Source organism: Mytilus californianus, unplaced genomic scaffold, assembly GCF_021869535.1.
Source record: "Mytilus californianus isolate M0D057914Y unplaced genomic scaffold, xbMytCali1.0.p SCAF_4, whole genome shotgun sequence".
In the NCBI taxonomy this organism is placed as follows: Eukaryota; Metazoa; Mollusca; class Bivalvia; order Mytilida; family Mytilidae; genus Mytilus; species Mytilus californianus.
Genome location: NW_026262690.1, coordinates 6,597,312 through 6,615,872, shown reverse-complemented (window position 1 = coordinate 6,615,872; position 18,561 = coordinate 6,597,312). Strand labels below are relative to the sequence as shown.

The window sequence follows — 18,561 nt, the reverse complement described above, 5'->3', positions numbered from 1 at the left end:
AAAGATGCAGCACGAAGTGCAAATCGAGAAAATATTGATTCCATAATGTTTGCTGTTCGTAAGGGGTTATCATCGGGGTAATAACTGACAAAAAATTTTTTGAATATAAGATGAATTGTTTTTTATCATCATCTGACAAGAGAATAAATAGTCCAAATTCAGGGATATCGTCAGTTGTTGTCTATAGTGACCATAAATGTATTCAAATAAACCATTCAATCTTCTATAAAATAGAACTATATTTCTAATATTTAGTTTCAATTTGGATGACAGTCTGCTTGATCAGAGCTACATTTCAGGTATTGATGGACGACCAGTACGTCCGCCAGAAAAAAAAACTTATTTCGGCTTAACACCTGTAAAAATCGTCCTAGCGTCTTCGAAAACGCATAAAAAACAGAAACCAAACATCAGGGTGAATCGATCTATTTTTTCCTGCGTATAAAGGTAGTATACATATCTTTTTTATACATACCGAGACTACATATTACGTACATTGTGTAATCCGTTCCGAGTATTGTTCCTTAGAGTATGCTACACATGTGCACACAGAGGCTTAGATAGTGCATAACGATAAGTACAGCGCGCTTGCTTTTTATATATAAAGCAGATAATATTTTTGGAATCTAGCGTTTGTAACTTAAGGTTCCTCAAATGTCAAAGTATTCCAAAAATAATGAAAATGAATAGTCGCCATGAAACAAGAATCAATTCTCGGATTGCACTTTGTAAGGACAGCATAATTTATTCATGCTTAACTTGACATGAAAAATTCCAACCTTGACACTGATATCTCTTTAATATAAAAAAAAAAATAAATGTATAAATTTGGGAGAAATCCATTGCACCTAAAATGCACCCTCATTTGCGCTCAAAGTTTAGTATACTATTCTGTCAATTCTTAGAAAAAAATTTTGTTCTAATTTTACATGATGCAATTGAATGAGAGGGGAAAAACGTGAATTTAATACGTATGTATTATTGTTAAATATAAAAATAGCTTTACAAACTAGTAAATGTACTAAAAAAACCCAAAAAATATTTTTTTTGAAAGGAAAGGAATAGAAATGAAATTCAACCAGAATGTTCATTGACCCGAAGATTTATTATTGTCGAAATTTTGATGATACACTTCCTGCCTTATGTTCAGGAAAAACGATGGAATTCATGTGATAGCAAATATTGCTTTGTGATTAATAATAATATCCGGAGTATTTTGGTTAAAAATATAAATCAGGAAAGATAAATATCACATTTAGTTAATAATTCACCATGGGTAATGTAAGTACGATTTAAAGATTTCTTTCATAATGTAAATAAACGTTTCTGCAGCATCTAAATAAAAATTGTATATTTGGCAAGAAACAAAAGACTAGTATTTTTAAAACAGTAAAAGTATAAAATGTTCTTAGACAAGTATCATATATGGATAATTTCAGTAGATTCCGCCTTTAAATGGTTTGGTGATAGTTGCTTCTTCTTAGTTTTTTAAAAGTTTTCATGATTTAGATGAAGTAGAAGTAATATCAAATATACTATCATATGTCAAACTTTAAGGTGTCCCTCTTAAGGAGGCAACGATTACTTAATACGGTATTTGGTTATTCTACAGTTCTGTCGCGTCTTTTTGACTTTTTCAAAAAATTCTTTCAATAGAATAAGGACTTTCAAAAATTCATTATAATCTTCATTAGATCAGATTTTCCCATCTACAATTATATGTTTTAATATCTTGAATTAATGTAACCTATATATATATATATATATATATATGAATAATATACATTGAATAAGCTTCTTTGGTGTATTATATAATTGAATTAGATGTGGTGGGTGCATTTACATTTTCCCGGTCGTAAAATACACCTAGTACTAAATCTTTTATGATGGTTTTTATCAGCAGTGTAAATATTTTCAAATATTTCGAATTGCTCATAAATCATCGTCATTGTGTTCAAGGACTTAGTGGATACTTATAAAAAAATATTTTAAAGATATGGCGATACGGCGATTTCTAAGTTCTGTATATTTGCCCTGAGTTTGTTATATGTTTGTTCTGACTGACTCACGTTTTAACGTCTGACACTTTATGAGTTCACCCCAATTTTTTTGATGGCGTTCTTTTTGCTCACTCTTTGGTTTCCTATGTTGTGTTTTGTTTTTGTTGTGTGTCTGTTCGTCACTTGATATTGATTTATTATATTGATTCTTTTCTGTTGAAAATATCTGGTATAGATCTTATTATATTTTTATTTTTGATTTATATAGTTTTCCTTTGTTGTTTCATGAATAAATTTGAGTGTTATGTTATAGTTTAAGGAACATAAAAAAAAAATTCTGATTTTTTTCGCGTTTTAGCTTCGATTTCATTGGTTTAATCAAACAGTTAATGAAATCGTCAACAAACTAATATTTTCTTACATATAATTAATCAATTTCTTTTAAGATTTATTACTCAACACTAAATAGGGTTGGTAAACAGTGTGTATAAATAATAGATCCAGATAAAACAAATAGTTTCAGATAAAACACATAGTATTCTCGTGTCAAAATATTTCTTGTACGAACAAGGAAAAGGTTTCAATTGCTATACTGGTTATCATCGTTATAATATTACATTCTTTAATTATCCAGGTAAAATAAATGGATCATTGCCCTACTTCCTGTGTAGCTAAAAAAATCTTTTAAATAATTTTGTTCCTATATTACTTGGTTTTCCACACTTGCAATAATACTCTTTTAAAATTCCCCTAAAGTTGTTCATTTTCTAATTTTGCAAAACAACGTAAAGCATGTATCAGACATCATGAAGCCTACGCAAAGTATTACCATTGGAATATTTATTTATTGTAATCAGTCCGACCTTATTTAATGTCCTCAGTCGTCCGATAGGATTTAATGTCGCCGGTCCATCGTCACTCCGATAGGAATTGATGTCTTTTAAAGTCTGATCTGATTTTATGTTGTCGGTCCGATAGCTTATACATCCCATGCGGCTATGCATACACCTATTCAACGTGGACCATGCAGTCGGGCTGTGATTATTATTGTTAACAATATGTTTGAAATATGAGTCTAGAGTTAAACAGTATACAATAAGAATTGTACTAATAAGTAGGCATGATAGAAAAGCTTCTAAATGAACGTACATTATTTTCATTTTTGTATCATAATAGCCCGATTTTATTATATTGTGTTTCTTAATTAATGAATTAATATGCAAATGGTTTAATTTTGTAGAACTTGGTCATTTGTTAGGAGTGTGACATCTGTTATCATTGACATTTCTATTACTTCTTAATTTATACTTGTTCACAGCCTTGAGTGTGGAAGATCCTTGGTTCAAAAATGAACTAATAAATGACATTTGCTGCCTTTCTACTAAGCGGTTAGAGTAAAAACCGGTTAACTAGGAGTCAGAATAATGTATCCGGGTAGTTTCCATGCATACTGGCACCTTGTGAACTAGCAGGGGAAAAAATCTTTCCCTTCCCTTCGTCTATATCACCCTGCACAGTAGCTACGCAATTATTGTATCACGGCTTTGAGACGTGAGCAAGCATTATCAACGACGTCACAACGTGTGAGAAGACGTTATCAAGCTTACTTTCGTCAAGCGTAAAACTGTCTAACGGAGGGGGGAGAACAGTAATTGAATGATAAACAGATTATCTAGTTTTCTACGTATTGATATCATAAAATATCAGACTTTCGGCACTACATGAAGCTTTTTTGCTCGTTCGCTACGTTAACTCGCCGAAAAGGTTCGCATTGTGGTTCGCGGCTGATATTTTACGATATCAATGGTAGAATACTCGATAATCTATACGTCTCAGTGTGTTGGTTTAGTACACATCATATAAATATCACATCCATATGTTATCGTCCTGATTTGCATGTAATATTTGTTACTGGGAGTCCAACATCATCATCATATCCGTGTTCCCGTTATTTTTGTCTCTTTTTGTCACTGTGGCGTCATGGTTATACTGGTTCCCTCTGAAATATTCAGTATGCTTTCGGAATATTGTCAAAATGGTCAAAAACAGAACGGGTACCATATTTCGTCACGGTATACACCGCGGTGTCTTTATGTACTTGTCATTGTGTTGTCACAATATACTTGGAAATCTTTTATGCTATCTAAAAGGTGCTGCAAGGCACTGTCATAGAAGCTCAATAATACATAAGACAATATAACCATATCATAATAAAACAATATCATTTTTCCATCTCATATTCGATTTAATTTTTTTTCAGTCACAGTCACAGTCAAGTGTTTTGATAGCTACTTTAATCATTGCAATAACTGCACTAATACTTTCTGTGGGAGTGGTTGTATTTTTGATATATAGATATCTATGTACAAAGAGTAAGAGATATAAGTCTGAATCAACTGATGGTGAATCAATTCAAATTGAAAACAATAATAGAACAGATGATCGTATCACACAAGATGAACATGACATTCCTCAACGAAGGAAAGACAATGATAGTGCCATTGACATGCGGAATACTTCTTCTGGAAGTTCGGAACAATATGATGAAAATGATCATGTCGCACATCACTTTCGACTTGGGGTGCGCTCTATTGGTCCACAGTTCACAATCAGCATAAGGAAGAAAGCGAATACAAGTATATCAAGCAATGAGACGGCAAATGTGTACGGTCATGTTCAGCCTGATTCGCAAGTTGTTGCAATTGCTCAAAGTTATTACAAAGAAAAAACAAATTCAGTTGACATCGTAGGTATTGACGACATGGATATTATTAATCACAGACAGAAGAAAAAGTGCATTCTAGAAAGACAGAATGCTATTGATAGACCTACTTCGTTACTCTTTATAAACCCTCAAACATCATGTGATGATAATAACTTACCCCAGCAAGGGGCGTTTGTTCATAGATTGGTAACAAAAGCAGGTGGCGAATTAACTGTTTTAGGTGTGAGACTAGAGATACCTTATGGAGCACTGGAGGAAAATACACAAGTCACTTTGGGTATCACGTGGGACTCTTCGCTCTACCCACAACTGACAAAATCATGCACAATGTTAAGTCCTGTGGTTGTTTGTCAACCATCAATTCATTTTCTCAAACCGGTGAAATTATCTTTTCCTCACAGTGCAGTCAGTCACGAAAAAGACTGGAAACTGTTTGTTTATTATAGAGAAAATGATATTCAGGAAACAAATACGGAATGGAAGAAATTAGATTCAGATGAAACGTGTAAAACAGAGATTTCAACATATCAAGTAGTACTGTATCTGAACCATTTCACATTATATACTCTCATTGGAGAAAGTTTGGAAGGAAGGACAGCCGTAAAAGCAGTTAAACTTCTAGCGTTTACCACTCCATTCCAGATCAGTAGAATGTTTACAGTTAGAATATATTGCATTAATAATTATGAAGACGATTCTGCTGAAATGAAGGTAAAATAAATATCGTCAAATAAGAAAGACAGCATGACTATGTTTTTAAAGGTATTTATTTTACCAAAAATAACTCTAAAATGTATACTAAAATGTCAATCAAGATATTTCACAATTTTTACCCATCGTCTACAAACAACAAACCGGGATGGCGACTTCAATCCCCTCCACCTCAAGGACAAAACTTGGAGTATACTGGTTGCTGATATCTACGTCATTTGGTCTCTGTTGGATAGTTGTCTCATTGGCAATCATACAACACCCCTTAATTTATATTACATGATATCCAGATTAAAGTCGGTAATTCGAAGATTAAAGTTGATAATTTCGAGATTAAAATCCAAGATTAAAGTTGCCTATTACTATGTCCCTAATCCGCTTCCGTAGAACACCTCAATTATTCGCTTAGGATCATTTTTTACCAGTTTTTGGTGGGATTCGTGTTGCTCAGTCTTTGGTTTTCTATGTTGTTTTGTGTACTGTTGTTTGTCTGTTTGTCTTTTTCTTTTTTAGCCATGGCGTTGTCAGTTTATTTTCGACTTATGAGTTTGAATGTCCCTTTGGTATCCTTCGCCTCTCTTTTATTCATTAAATAACAAATTCAAAATTTGAAAATAAATTCATTTTCTACAAAAAATATAAGAGAGGCCAAGTAAAGATATCAGACCAAAGTTTTCAAGACTATTAACTATAGCAACTAAAACATCAATAGAAATATATATGTTAAATGCATTATTTCGTGTCTCTTGTTTTTTGAATTGGTATTCTAACAATGAACTTATGACTGGAAGAGAAAATTATGAAATTCTACGAAAAATGCTTTGACAAAATGACTTGTTCTTATTTCAATAAGGAACTTATTTTACAATATTGTATATGTTGTAGTAATTAAATAATTTTTAGACGTTTTGACCACTGGCCTTCTTCTATTTCTCTAGTATCCGTCTTATCTACATGGTAGACATTACAAGAGAAACCAACACGAATCATGTAATTGGTGGATTGTGTTGGAATCAGTATCCGTTTATCGATCAAGTTCAGCACGATCATCATACAAAATGATATCTGGTGTTTACGTCAAAGAAGGGGGGGTATATATCGTAATTTTAATCAAAGGAAACTCTGATTTCAACTCAATGTTATAATGTTATTCAAACCAATAAAAAGGTATGGCACGAAGGAATTTTAAATTCGTTCTATAATCAAATCCGACTTAATATTTTTTTCACAAATTACAGTTATGATACATCATTTGTTAAAAAGAGAAAAATAGAATTATGCATATCTTAAAAAGGGCAAATATATATATGTTGAAGGGAACAATTGTATAAATGTAGGCTATTTTCTTCATTAATTGTTCAAACTGAACCCAAAACAGGAAATCACTTTTGTCAAAAAAAAGCTTTCAAACTAAAACATCCTTTTATTTATAGTATACTTATGGTACTGTTAATCACTGGTATAAAACCTTCCTTTTATAGTATACATATGGTACTGTTAATCACTGGTATAAAGACCTTCCCTTTGAAGGTGTACAAATGGTACTGTTAATCACTGGTATAAAGACCTTCCCTTTGAAGGTGTACATATGGTACTGTTAATCACTGGTATAAAGACCTTCCCTTTGAAGGTGTACATATGGTACTGTTAATCACTGGTATTAAAACTTCCTTTTGTTTATGTCTATATCGTATAGGAATATTTCCTGAAATAACTTCTTGTAATCCAGGATCCTTTTGTAAAGTGTTATTGCAGGTATTTACAATTTATTTAGATAATGACACATTGGATAAGAATTCATACTAAAAAGTATAATATTCTACCAAATTTGGATTTGCTGTATAAAGAAGTTATATCTCCTTGAAAAAGTAAACATTACGAAATATAGCCACATGGGAGGATTATATGTGTTACGGATAACCGACATATTGATTACTACACTAACTTGTGAACGCGGGTAGATGACCTTGAATGAGGATTTCCCTGTATATACTTCCTTATACAGTAGTACTTTTACGTGCACACTCAACTTATTCTTGTCCTTATTTGGGCAACACGTCAATGGTCAAAATGTTACGTTTTTGCTTCCCTAAGATGAAACCGGTGTTATATTAAGAACCTTCTGTTTCCAAAACTGGAAAACGTTTTCAACGAATAAAACAGAAATCGAATGATAACATATAATATTCATATATTGCCAATATGGTTTACTACGGCTTTATAATTGCGTGTGTGCATAAGACGCAAGCACCAGCTTTCTGTCGACTCTTTCTTTCGTGTTAAGATTTAGTTTTACGATAATATAAAATTAACCCATTAGATAAGATTAAAGAAGTTTAAAACTGAATTCTTTTGATTTATCAACAAGGTTGGAATTATATTTTCAGCGGGTCTCCAACAGGTCTCTTCTGGGCCTTCACTCCCGCGACAGGACAATCGAAAGCAGCAACTATTTTATTGAACACAGCACTCTAGCACACTTGACCCTCCCATCTGTTTAAGAATAGGGCTCAATGTTCGGGTGTATGCCTTGCGCCATGTAACTAGATGATTGAGGTTTGGTTTACATAAAAATATACATAATCATTACCTACTATCAATCCCCATTCCTTTGGTTAATATCTATATGAATTATAGTTTTTGTTGCTGAAGTTATTGTAATACATACTTGCTTGTTTTCAGAATATCTTGAAGTCATCGAAGGAACTGAATGAAAAACAAGCAGATGTACCTCAGCCATTGTTTATTCAAGACAATGGTGAAGATATATCAGTCAGTCTATCAAAGCTATCAAATGGGTGGGAAAACGACGGTAATATGTGTCAGGTATAGTAAATATTTCATATGGCCTGTATAAATCTCTCTCAAAACAATACAGTGATTAAACTCCAACATAGTGCATTATTGTTCAGATATGTTTTGGCAAATACAGTATTTGAATGCATTCTAACATAGTCTACCTGTTGTGACATTGAAAAAAAGTTTAGTAAGCAAGCTCACATAATTATGCACCCCTTCAAATAAATGATGTCAAAGTTTGTATCTGCTTTATTTTTAGGTATGCTGCTTTTCTGTTTTAATTTCATAGAGTAGCATTATCGTACATTAAATTTTATTCAATTGTTATCCAGAGGTCAGATGTAAAAAGCTGCATATATTTAGGTGCAACTTCTAGCTACGTCTACAGTGATGACCGACGGGTTAAAACATTATAATAGAGTACTTAAAAACTCACTTGGGAGTCGTCATAGTAAATATAAATTAGAAATCAAAGAAAAAGAATCACAAACATTTAAGTGTATACGACAAAAAAAGGAAAGCATATCCTTAAACACACACACACACACACACACATATATATATAGATTCTACCACTGCATCGAGTGTGATACGATATTTATCTACTCGAGACAGTTAAATTTTCAAATTTAAAACGCGAGGCTCGCCGAGCGTTTTAAATATTTAAAATTTTACTGTCGAGAGTGGATAAATATCGTATTACACGAGCTTTGGTGGTAGGATCAGTTTCTCTAATGATTTTTAAACAATATGCAGGCAAACTTATTCCTTATTTTTAAATGATCTGCAAAAAAGATGTGTTCTTTCTATGTGACGTCATCAGACATGGTCGCCTTTTTTCATGCCGTCACAATAGGAAATTCAGAGGAAAGCAAGAAAATTCGACGTCATAATCGGATTTAAACCAATGAAGAACTGAGATCAAACGAACCACACGTTGATTAAATTTTTTTTATACAATGGGTGCAGAAAGGGATAAATTGACGAAGAATTAGAGAACAGAAAGGGATAAATTGACGAAGAATTAGAGAAATATAAATTGACGAAGAATTAGAGAAATATATTTCTCTAATTCTTCGTCAATTTATCCCTTTCTGTTCTCTAATTCTTCGTCAATTTATCCTTTTCTGCACCCATTGTATAAAAAAAATTTAATCAACGTGTGGTTCGTTTGATCTCAGTTCTTCATTGGTTAAAATCCGATTATGACGTCGAATTTACTTGCTTTCCTCTGAATTTCCTATTGTGACGGCATGAAAAAAGGCGACCATGCCTGATGACGTCACATAGAAAGAACACATCTTTTTACAGATCATTCGAAAAGACGGAATAAGTTTGCCTGCATATTGTTTGAAAATCATTAGAGAAACAGATTCCACCACCAAATCTCGTGTAATACGATATTTATCTACTCTCGACAGTAAAATTTTAAATATTTAAAACGCTCGGCGAGCCTTGCGTTTTAAATTTGAAAATTTAACTCTCTCGAGTGGATAAATATCGTATCACACTCGATGCAGTGGTAGAATATATATATATATACTCTAAATAGCAGCACAACAATGTTAAATCTGCAAATTTGCGGAAGCATATATATATATATATATAAGTCTAAATTGAAAACAACATTCAAACCTAAGATTGCGTTGGATAAAAACCGCAATTTTTATACGTGCGCATGCAAGACAAATTTCTTGGTAGAGGGGTCTAAATACAGCACAAACAACATTTTCCAAAAGACCAAAAAAGTGAAAAAGTATATTTTAACAAAACGCATTTTACTAGCAGGTCGAACAACGGATGTTCTTAAACCCTGCTGACTGCCATTGGCGATTGCCAAATAAACGGATCACCAGATGTAACAAAATGGATCTTAACTATTAATTTAATACCAAACAGAAAACAATAAACTTGCGGAAAAGATGGTATACCGCAAACAAAAGGTGCAAAAGTTAGTACACCATATCCGGATTTCGACAATTAATGTCTCTTCAGGGATGTTATGAATCGAAACGGTATTTGGAAGACCATATAATTTACCTCAATTTAGGATAGACTCTTGGATTTTGAAGGGTCGAAATAGGATGAACGGATCATATAAACCCGAAGGCAAAAATAATACAAGCCCAAACGAAAAATATTAACAAGTCTAAATTGAAAACAACGTTCAAACCTATATATAAACCACTTTGAGTGCAATAGTAACATGCATTCATGCAGTTTCAAAATTTATGTATTATAAGAGATCTTTTGTCTGGCATTTAATGCTAGTCATATATTAATAGTATCCTATGTTCACCCAGATAACCAATACTTCTTCACTTTTCAAATTGTATATTGTAGATGATTGATTTTAAAAGTGTATGGAACTCTTTATCACCCTCATGTAAATTTCTGATACATCCGTCTGGACATTCGGAACGGAAAATTGTTTGTGAATTTACATACAGTCAGAATCCATCCGAAAAAGAAAGAACTTTAAAAGTTTCCGATGAATATATAGAGGTAAATATTTTATAATGTATGTACGTTATGTTGCAAAAAGTAAAATAACAAAAATACCGAACTCCAAGGAAAATTCAAAACGGAAAGTCCATTAACAAATGACAAAATCAAAAACTCAAACGAATGGAAAACAACTGTCATATTCCTGACTTGGTACAAGCATTTCCTTATTTAGAAAATTGTGGATTAAACCTGGTTTTATAGCTAGATATTAACCTCGAACGATATCCTAATCTACCCTAGTGATTCCTATTATGCATGAGTTAACAAAGGAGTCAACAAACCACTTTAAAACAGCTTAACTGATAGAAAATTCTGTACAAGAAAAACGCTAAAAGTTCAAGGAGGAATCATTTTAAGATTGTAACACAAACAATAATTCAGTTTTCAAGGATTATGTTTGTTTTCATAAAGGAAGAATATACAAAGGGGTAATACGTATGTCAAAGACAGACACAAAGCACCATGATCAAAAGAAAAAAAACATCAGTCTACAAAGAAAAACAGAAAAACCAATGAACCACACGAGTCCTACCAAAAACCGGGGGTAAAATTAGGGATCCCGGAATGGCAATCATTTCCTGCTATCCCTATACGTCATTTCTGGAATCATGTCTTTCACCGGAAAAGATCGTCAATTTCGCACGCCTTTATGACGTCATTTACCAGATAGAAGGCGCGCCTGTATCCCTGCTCTATTAAAATTTCCAGCACTTTTAGAATCGTCATTCTGTAGGGTAGTATAGACATAATTTTTGTTCCGTAGGTACGTAATCTTGATTCCCGTACGACTGAGGGAGAGTGACCATCTTATTAGATTTTAATTTCCCAAATATTTTGCGCAGTATATAATCAAACTTTTCCACCCGTTTGCTCAACATGTGTTGGAAATGACGATGCCTACATTTTTGTCACGTGGTGATGGAAGTCACATGACAGATTCAACTAAAAACCGTATCCCGGAACTGCCGTATTGATATCCGTCGTGTTTCTAATGGCATCCCGGTGATATGTTAAATTCCGTGATGTCATAAAAGAGGAAAGGAGTACAAATATGTAACTAGAACACACCCGCGAAATCGCGAGTCCGTGATGCAAATAAAGTACTAGTACATACGCCTTAATTATAACCTGGATTTTGAGTATTCTTATTGTCATCTGATAAAGTCATGCGGATTGTAAGGTGCACAGTATTCTCTGATTTCAAAATCTTTCTGTTTGAACCCGTCCTGGTTTTCTTATTACAACCATAAACTACATGTGACATATGTCAGGGATTAAACCGAAATTCGAAATTCTATATATGTATATACATTATGTAAATAATTCACTTGCACTAATAGGTGTTAATAGTATTCAATTACGGTTTTTACATTTCTGTATATCTTTATGACAATAATATTCTATGAAGGAATGTATATATCATTTCTTTTTTAGTATTTTAGTTCTAAATTTTTGATTTTTAAATACATGCAAGTAGTATTAAAATTGAGGGCTTTTAATACCATGTGACACGGGTGCTCCGATAACGGAGGAATTTACTAAGAGAAGAAGAAGACATATACTATTGGTATCGGTATCGGGTTCGACCCGGAACTTGTTGATTATTGGTAATATTAATTATGTAGAAAAACAAAAGGGCCTGGAATAGTAGTATAGATATAAAGCACAAGGCTCAATTGTACTTTCAAAATATCCGTAGCCCATGACAATCAATTTGTTCAACGGAGAAATCCTATATTTCCTGTGTAAGTGGTAGTGTATATTTGTTTTCAGGTATCACCCTTAGCATTGAAAAGACATCCCGGAACACAAAGAAAGGTTATGAAGGATTTAATTCTTAAATTAGATATAAAAGGAGAAAAGGACTATAGACTTTTAGCAGAGAAAATTGGGTACTCGTTTGAACAAATAAGATGGTTGGAACAGCAAAATTGTCCCAAAAGTCCAACAGAGATTATTCTTGAAAAATGGATTGGTGATGGACGTGGACTCCAAGAGTTGAAACCTCATCTTCATCAAATGGGACGATTAGACGCTGTTTCCGCTATAGAAGACAAAGTCTTATGAGTGGAATAATAGATCATACTAATTTTTCAACGTTCCAAAAAATCTGCTTTTTTATGTTTCTTCTTTGGCAAATATCTTATTGTGATTTATTGAACATTTATATGTATAGATATTTGTAGGAACTTAAAAAGAGGCAATAGGAATAGTGCTTTAATTTTGAATATGTTTTATCAAAACTAGTGTAAATATCGGCATGGTGTAAATAAAATAACTTTAAAGCTAATATCACTGTATACCACAGTTTGGGGGCTTAAAGGGGGAGGTATAATGAGAGCCACTATTTGGTCCCTGAAATTGAAAAAAAAATCGAAATTCTTCAATTCTTCTAAAACTTGGTTAATTCTGCTGATAAATGAATATGGTGATATTTACTGAATACTTCAGTTAAGAAAATTCAGGCGTGATGTCACTTTGGTGTCATAAAGCATGTTGATAGCACTAAGAAAGTTTTATGGACGCCATCACGAGATGGTTGACCGTAATTTGATATCTGTGTTACAGATGACCACGGGTATGAGCAACATGACGGATGCTACTAGTGGACAAGATATGCTTACCCTTCCGAGGCGTCCGAGATCACCCGAAGTTATTGGTAGGGTTCGTGTTACCCAGTCTTTAGTTTTCTAGAGATCACCCGTAGTTATTGGTAGGGGTCGTGTTACTCAGTCTTTAGTTTTCTAGTGATCACCCGTAGTTATTGGTAGGGTTCGTGTTACTCGGTCTTTAGTTTTCTAGTGATCACCCGCAGTTATTGGTTGGGTTCGTGTTACTCAGTCTTTAGTTTTCTAGTGATCACCCGCAATTATTGGTTGGGTTCGTGTTACTCAGTCTTTAGTTTTCTAGTGATCACCCGCAATTATTGGTTGGGTTCGTGTTACTCGGTCTTTAGTTTTCTAGTGATCACCCGCAATTATTGGTTGGGTTCGTGTGACTCAGTCTTTAGTTTTCTGGTGATCACCGTAGTTATTGGTAGGGTTCGTGTTACTCAGTCTTTAGTTTTCTAATGAGTGTTTTGTGGATTTTTTTTTTGTCTTTTCTTCGTCATTTCGTTGTTTGCCATGGTGTTGTCAGTTTCTCTGCAACTTATAAGTTTTGAAAGTCCCCTATGTATTATATATTGTCGAATTTGACATAAAAAGTCAATTTTACACATCGTTTCTGGTAGAATAAGTCAGGCATTACCCAAATTGATATTTAACTCACACTGACATCTTTGTATTAGATATCTTGTAGAAAAAAATATCATTTTGAATAAATCTTTTGTTCCTATCAAAATATTAATGGCAATATATCCAAATGATATAGAAATAAGAAGATGTGTTATAATTGCCAATGAGACAACTCTCCACAAGAGACCAAATGACATAGAAGTTAATAACTATAGATCACCATACGGCTTCCAACAATGAGCAAAACCCATACCGCATAGTCAGCTATAAAAGGCCCCGAAATTTAAAATGTAAAACAATTCAAACAAGAAAACTAACGGCTTGATTTATGTGAAAAACAATGAACGAAATACAAACATGATATACAGCAACAAACGACAACCACTGAATTACAGGCTCCTGGCTGACTTGGGACAGGCACATACAGAATGTGGCTGGGTTAAACATGTTAGCGGGCGCCCAACCCTCCCCATAACCTGGGACAGCGGTGTAATAGTACAACATTTTTGGCTATTTTTGTCAGACTTTGCAATTTTGCGTAAACTGCAAGAATTTTAAATTCTTCAAGTAAATACGTTAAACGGAATGCCACAATATTGATACTGATATCTGATAAATTAATGTTTTGTAAACATCTGTATGTTTTTGAAAGATTTATTTTCGAATTCAAAGTGCCAAAATTTGCCTTGATTATTACTATATCTATCACATTGGCCTTTTAAACTTTTTTTGTTTCGAGCGTTACTGATGAATCTTTTGTAGACGAAACGCGTGTCTGGCGTACAAAATTTTAATCCTGGTATCTATGAGATGCGTTTCTTGATACATATGATAGCTCGTCCTTTTACACCCCATTTTCCCTTTTTAAAGTCCTGATAACAAAGAGGCACATCATAAGAGATTAAGTTACAATTTAATTGTCCACCATGTACTCAATGGTTCATAAGATATTTTTTACAAAGAAACGGACAATACTATTTATGGCGAGTGCGCTGTGTTCCTGATGGATTTGAAAAAAATGTTTTTGGTGTAAAGTGGTGATTATTTGATTACACTTATGACTAAAAGGAAAAAGGAAAATGTTTAGGACTTGGGATGTATTTTTATTGTTAAGAGATCTTGTTGTCTTGTCTTTAGAGGTTTGCAGTGAGATACTAGTTTTTCCTTGTTGATTGTCCTTCTACCCTAGGTCTAGACTCTTGGCACTCTGTGGTGAGAAATAGAAATAAGAAGATGTTTTTTGATTCCCAATGAGACAACTCTCCACCGGAGACCAAATGACGTAGAAGTTAGCTACTATAGGTAAGGCCCTCAACAATGAGCAATACCCATAATTGTTTTTCCTGGGTAATTGTCCTCATGCTCTGGACACTTGACTGTCTGTGTTGAGACACTTGGTCATGCGTAATTTTCATCATGCTTTTGACTCTTGGCTGGCTGTGGTGAGGTACTTGTTCCTTGGTAATCGTCCTACTTCCTTTCAATCTTGGCTCTATGTGGTGAGATACTTGTTCCTTGGTAATTGTCCTCATGCTCTGGACACTTGATTGTCTGTGTTGAGATACTTGTCGCTGGGTAATTTTCATCATGCCTTGGACTCTTCTTGGCCGTCTATGGTGAGATACTTGTTCCTTGGTAATTGTCCTCCTTCCCTGCAATCTTGGCTCTAAGTGGTGAGATACTTATTCCTTGGTAATTGTCCTCGTGCTCTGGACACTTGATTGTCTGTGTTGAGATACTTGTCGCTGGGTAATTTTCATCATGCCTTGGACTCTTCTTGGCCGTCTGTGGTGAGATACTTGTTCCTTGGTAATTGTCCTCCTTCCCTGCAATCTTGGCTCTAAGTGGTGAGATACTTATTCCTTGGTAATTGTCCTCATGCTCTGGACACTTGATTGTCTGTGTTGAGATACTTGTCGCTGGGTAATTTTCATCATGCCTTGGACTCTTCTTTGCCGTCTGTGGTGAGATACTTGTTCCTTGGTAATTGTCCTCCTTCCCTGCAATCTTGGCTCTAAGTGGTGAGATACTTGTTCCTTGGTAATTGTCCTCATGCTCAGGCGCTTGACTGTCTGTGTTGTGATACTTGTTCCTTGGTAATTGTCCTCATGCTCAGGCCCTTGACTGTCTGTGTTGTGATACTTGTTCCTGGGTAATTGTCATCATGCTTTGGCCCTTGACTGTCTGTGTTGTGATACTTGTTCCTTGGTAATTGCCCTCATGCTCAGGCCCTTGACTGTCTGTGTTGTGATACTTGTTCCTGGGTAATTGTCATCATGCTTTGGCCCTTGACTGTCTGTGGTGAGATACTTGTTCCTTGGTAATTGCCCTCATGCTCAGGCCCTTGACTGTCTGTGTTGTGATACTTGTTCCTGGGTAATTGCCCTCATGATCTGGCCCTTGACTGTCTGTGTTGTGATACTTGTTCCTGGGTTACTAGTATTGTCCTCATGCTCAGGCCCTTGACTGTCTGTGGTGAGATACTTATTCCTGGGTAATTGTCCTCATGCTCTGGCCCTTGACTGTCTGTGTTGTGATACTTGTTCCTTGGTAATTGCCCTCATGCTCTGGCCCTTGACTGTCTGTGTTGTGATACTTGTTCCTGGGTTATTGTCCTCATGATCAGGCCCTTGACTGTCTGTGTTGTGATACTTGTTCCTGGGTAATTGCCCTCATGCTCTGGCACTTGACTGTATGTGTTGTGATACTTGTTCCTGGGTTATTGCCCTCATGCTCTGGCCCTTGACTGTCTGTGGTGAGATACTTGTTCCTGGGTTATTGTCCTCATGGTGAGGCCCTTGACTGTCTGTGGTGAGATACTTGTTCCTGGGTTATAGCCCTCATGATCTGGCCCTTGGCTGTCTGTGGTGAGATACTTGTTCCTGGGTTATAGCCCTCATGCTCTGGCCATTGGCTGTCTCTGGTGAGATACCTGTTCCTGGGTTATTGCCCTCATGCTCTGGCCTTGACTGTCTGTGTTGTGATACTTGTTCCTGGGTTATTGCCCTCTTGCTCTGGCCCTTGACTGTCTGTGTTGTGATACTTTTTCCTGGGTAATTGTCCTCATGCTCTGGTCCTTGACTGTCTGTGGTGAGATACTTGTTCCGTGGTAATTGCCCTCATGCTCTGGCCCTTGACTGTCTGTGTTGTGATATTTGTTCCTTGGTAATTGCCTTCATGCTCTGGCCCTGGACTGTCTGTGTTGTGATACTTGTTCCTGGGTTATTGCCCTCATGCTCTGGCCCTTGACTGTCTGTGTTGTGATACTTGTTCCTGGGTAATTGTTCTCATGCTCTGGCCCTGGACTGTCTGTGTTGTGATACTTGTTCCTGGGTAATTGCCCTCATGCTCTGGCCCTTGACTGTCTGTGTTGTGATATTTGTTCCTGGGTAATTGTTCTCATGCTCTGGACACTTGACTGTCTGTGTTGAGACACTTGGTCATGCGTTATTTTCATCATGTTTTTGACTCTTGGCTGTCTGTGGTGAGGTACTTGTTCCTTGGTAATCGTCCTACTTCCTTTCAATCTTGACTCTATGTGGTGAGATACTTGTTACTTGGTAATTGTCCTCATGCTCTGGACACTTGATTGTCTGTGTTGAGATACTTGTCGCTGGGTAATTTTCATCATGCCTTGGACTCTTCTTGGCCGTCTGTGGTGAGATACTTGTTCCTTGGTAATTGTCCTCCTTCCCTGCAATCCTGGCTCTAAGTGGTGAGATACTTATTCCTTGGTAATTGTCCTCATGCTCTGGACACTTGATTGTCTGTGTTGTGATACTTGTTCCTGGGTTATAGCCCTCATGCTCTGGCCATTGGCTGTCTGTGGTGAGATACTTGTTCCTGGGTTATTGTCCTCATGATCAGGCCCTTGACTGTCTGTGTTGTGATACTTGTTCCTGGGTAATTGCCCTCATGCTCTGGCACTTGACTGTATGTGTTGTGATACTTGTTCCTGGGTAATTGCCCTCATGCTCTGGCCTTTGACTGTCTGTGGTGAGATACTTGTTCCTGGGTTATTGTCCACATGCTGAGGCCCTTGACACTCTGTGGTGAGATACTTGTTTCTGGGTTATAGCCCTCATGCTCTGGCCCTTGGCTGTCTGTGGTGAGATACTTGTTCCTGGGTTATTGCCCTCATGCTCTGGCCTTGACTGTCTGTGTTGTGATACTTGTTCCTGGGTTATTGCCCTCTTGCTCTGGCCCTTGACTGTCTGTGTTGTGATACTTTTTCCTGGGTAATTGTCCTCATGCTCTGGTCCTTGACTGTCTGTGGTGAGATACTTGTTCCGTTGTAATTGCCCTCATGCTCTGGTCCTTGACTGTCTGTGTTGTGATACTTGTTCCTGGGTAATTGTCCTCATGCTCTGGCCCTTGACTGTCTGTGTTGTGATACTTGTTCCTGGGTTATTGCCCTCATGCTCTGGCCCTTGACTGTCTGTGTTGTGATACTTGTTCCTGGGTAATTGTCCTCGTGCTCTGGCCCTTGACTGTCTGTGTTGTGATATTTGTTCCTTGGTAATTGCCCTCATGCTCTGGCCCTGGACTGTCTGTGTTGTGATACTTGTTCCTGGGTTATTGC

The 18,561-nt window shown here is 35.8% G+C and overlaps 1 protein-coding gene across 1 annotated transcript; it reads left to right on the top strand.

Moving 5' to 3' along the window:
• The first annotated feature begins 1,134 nt into the window (after window positions 1-1,134).
• LOC127737339 (netrin receptor UNC5B-a-like) lies at window positions 1,135-13,033 on the top strand. Its single transcript, XM_052247947.1, has 5 exons — window positions 1,135-1,281; window positions 4,261-5,436; window positions 8,119-8,262; window positions 10,579-10,740; window positions 12,517-13,033. The coding sequence occupies exons 1-5, from the start codon at window positions 1,273-1,275 to the stop codon at window positions 12,808-12,810; spliced, it is 1,785 nt and encodes a 594-aa protein (XP_052103907.1). The 5' UTR covers window positions 1,135-1,272; the 3' UTR covers window positions 12,811-13,033.
• Window positions 13,034-18,561: the final 5,528 nt, after the last annotated feature.

Excerpts from the sequence above, each read along its gene's own strand:
- LOC127737339 (XM_052247947.1), top strand. Across the intron at positions 5,437-8,118 it reads ACGATTCTGCTGAAATGAAG|AATATCTTGAAGTCATCGAA; the intron begins GTAAAATAAATA and ends GCTTGTTTTCAG. Across the intron at positions 8,263-10,578 it reads ACGACGGTAATATGTGTCAG|ATGATTGATTTTAAAAGTGT; the intron begins GTATAGTAAATA and ends TGTATATTGTAG.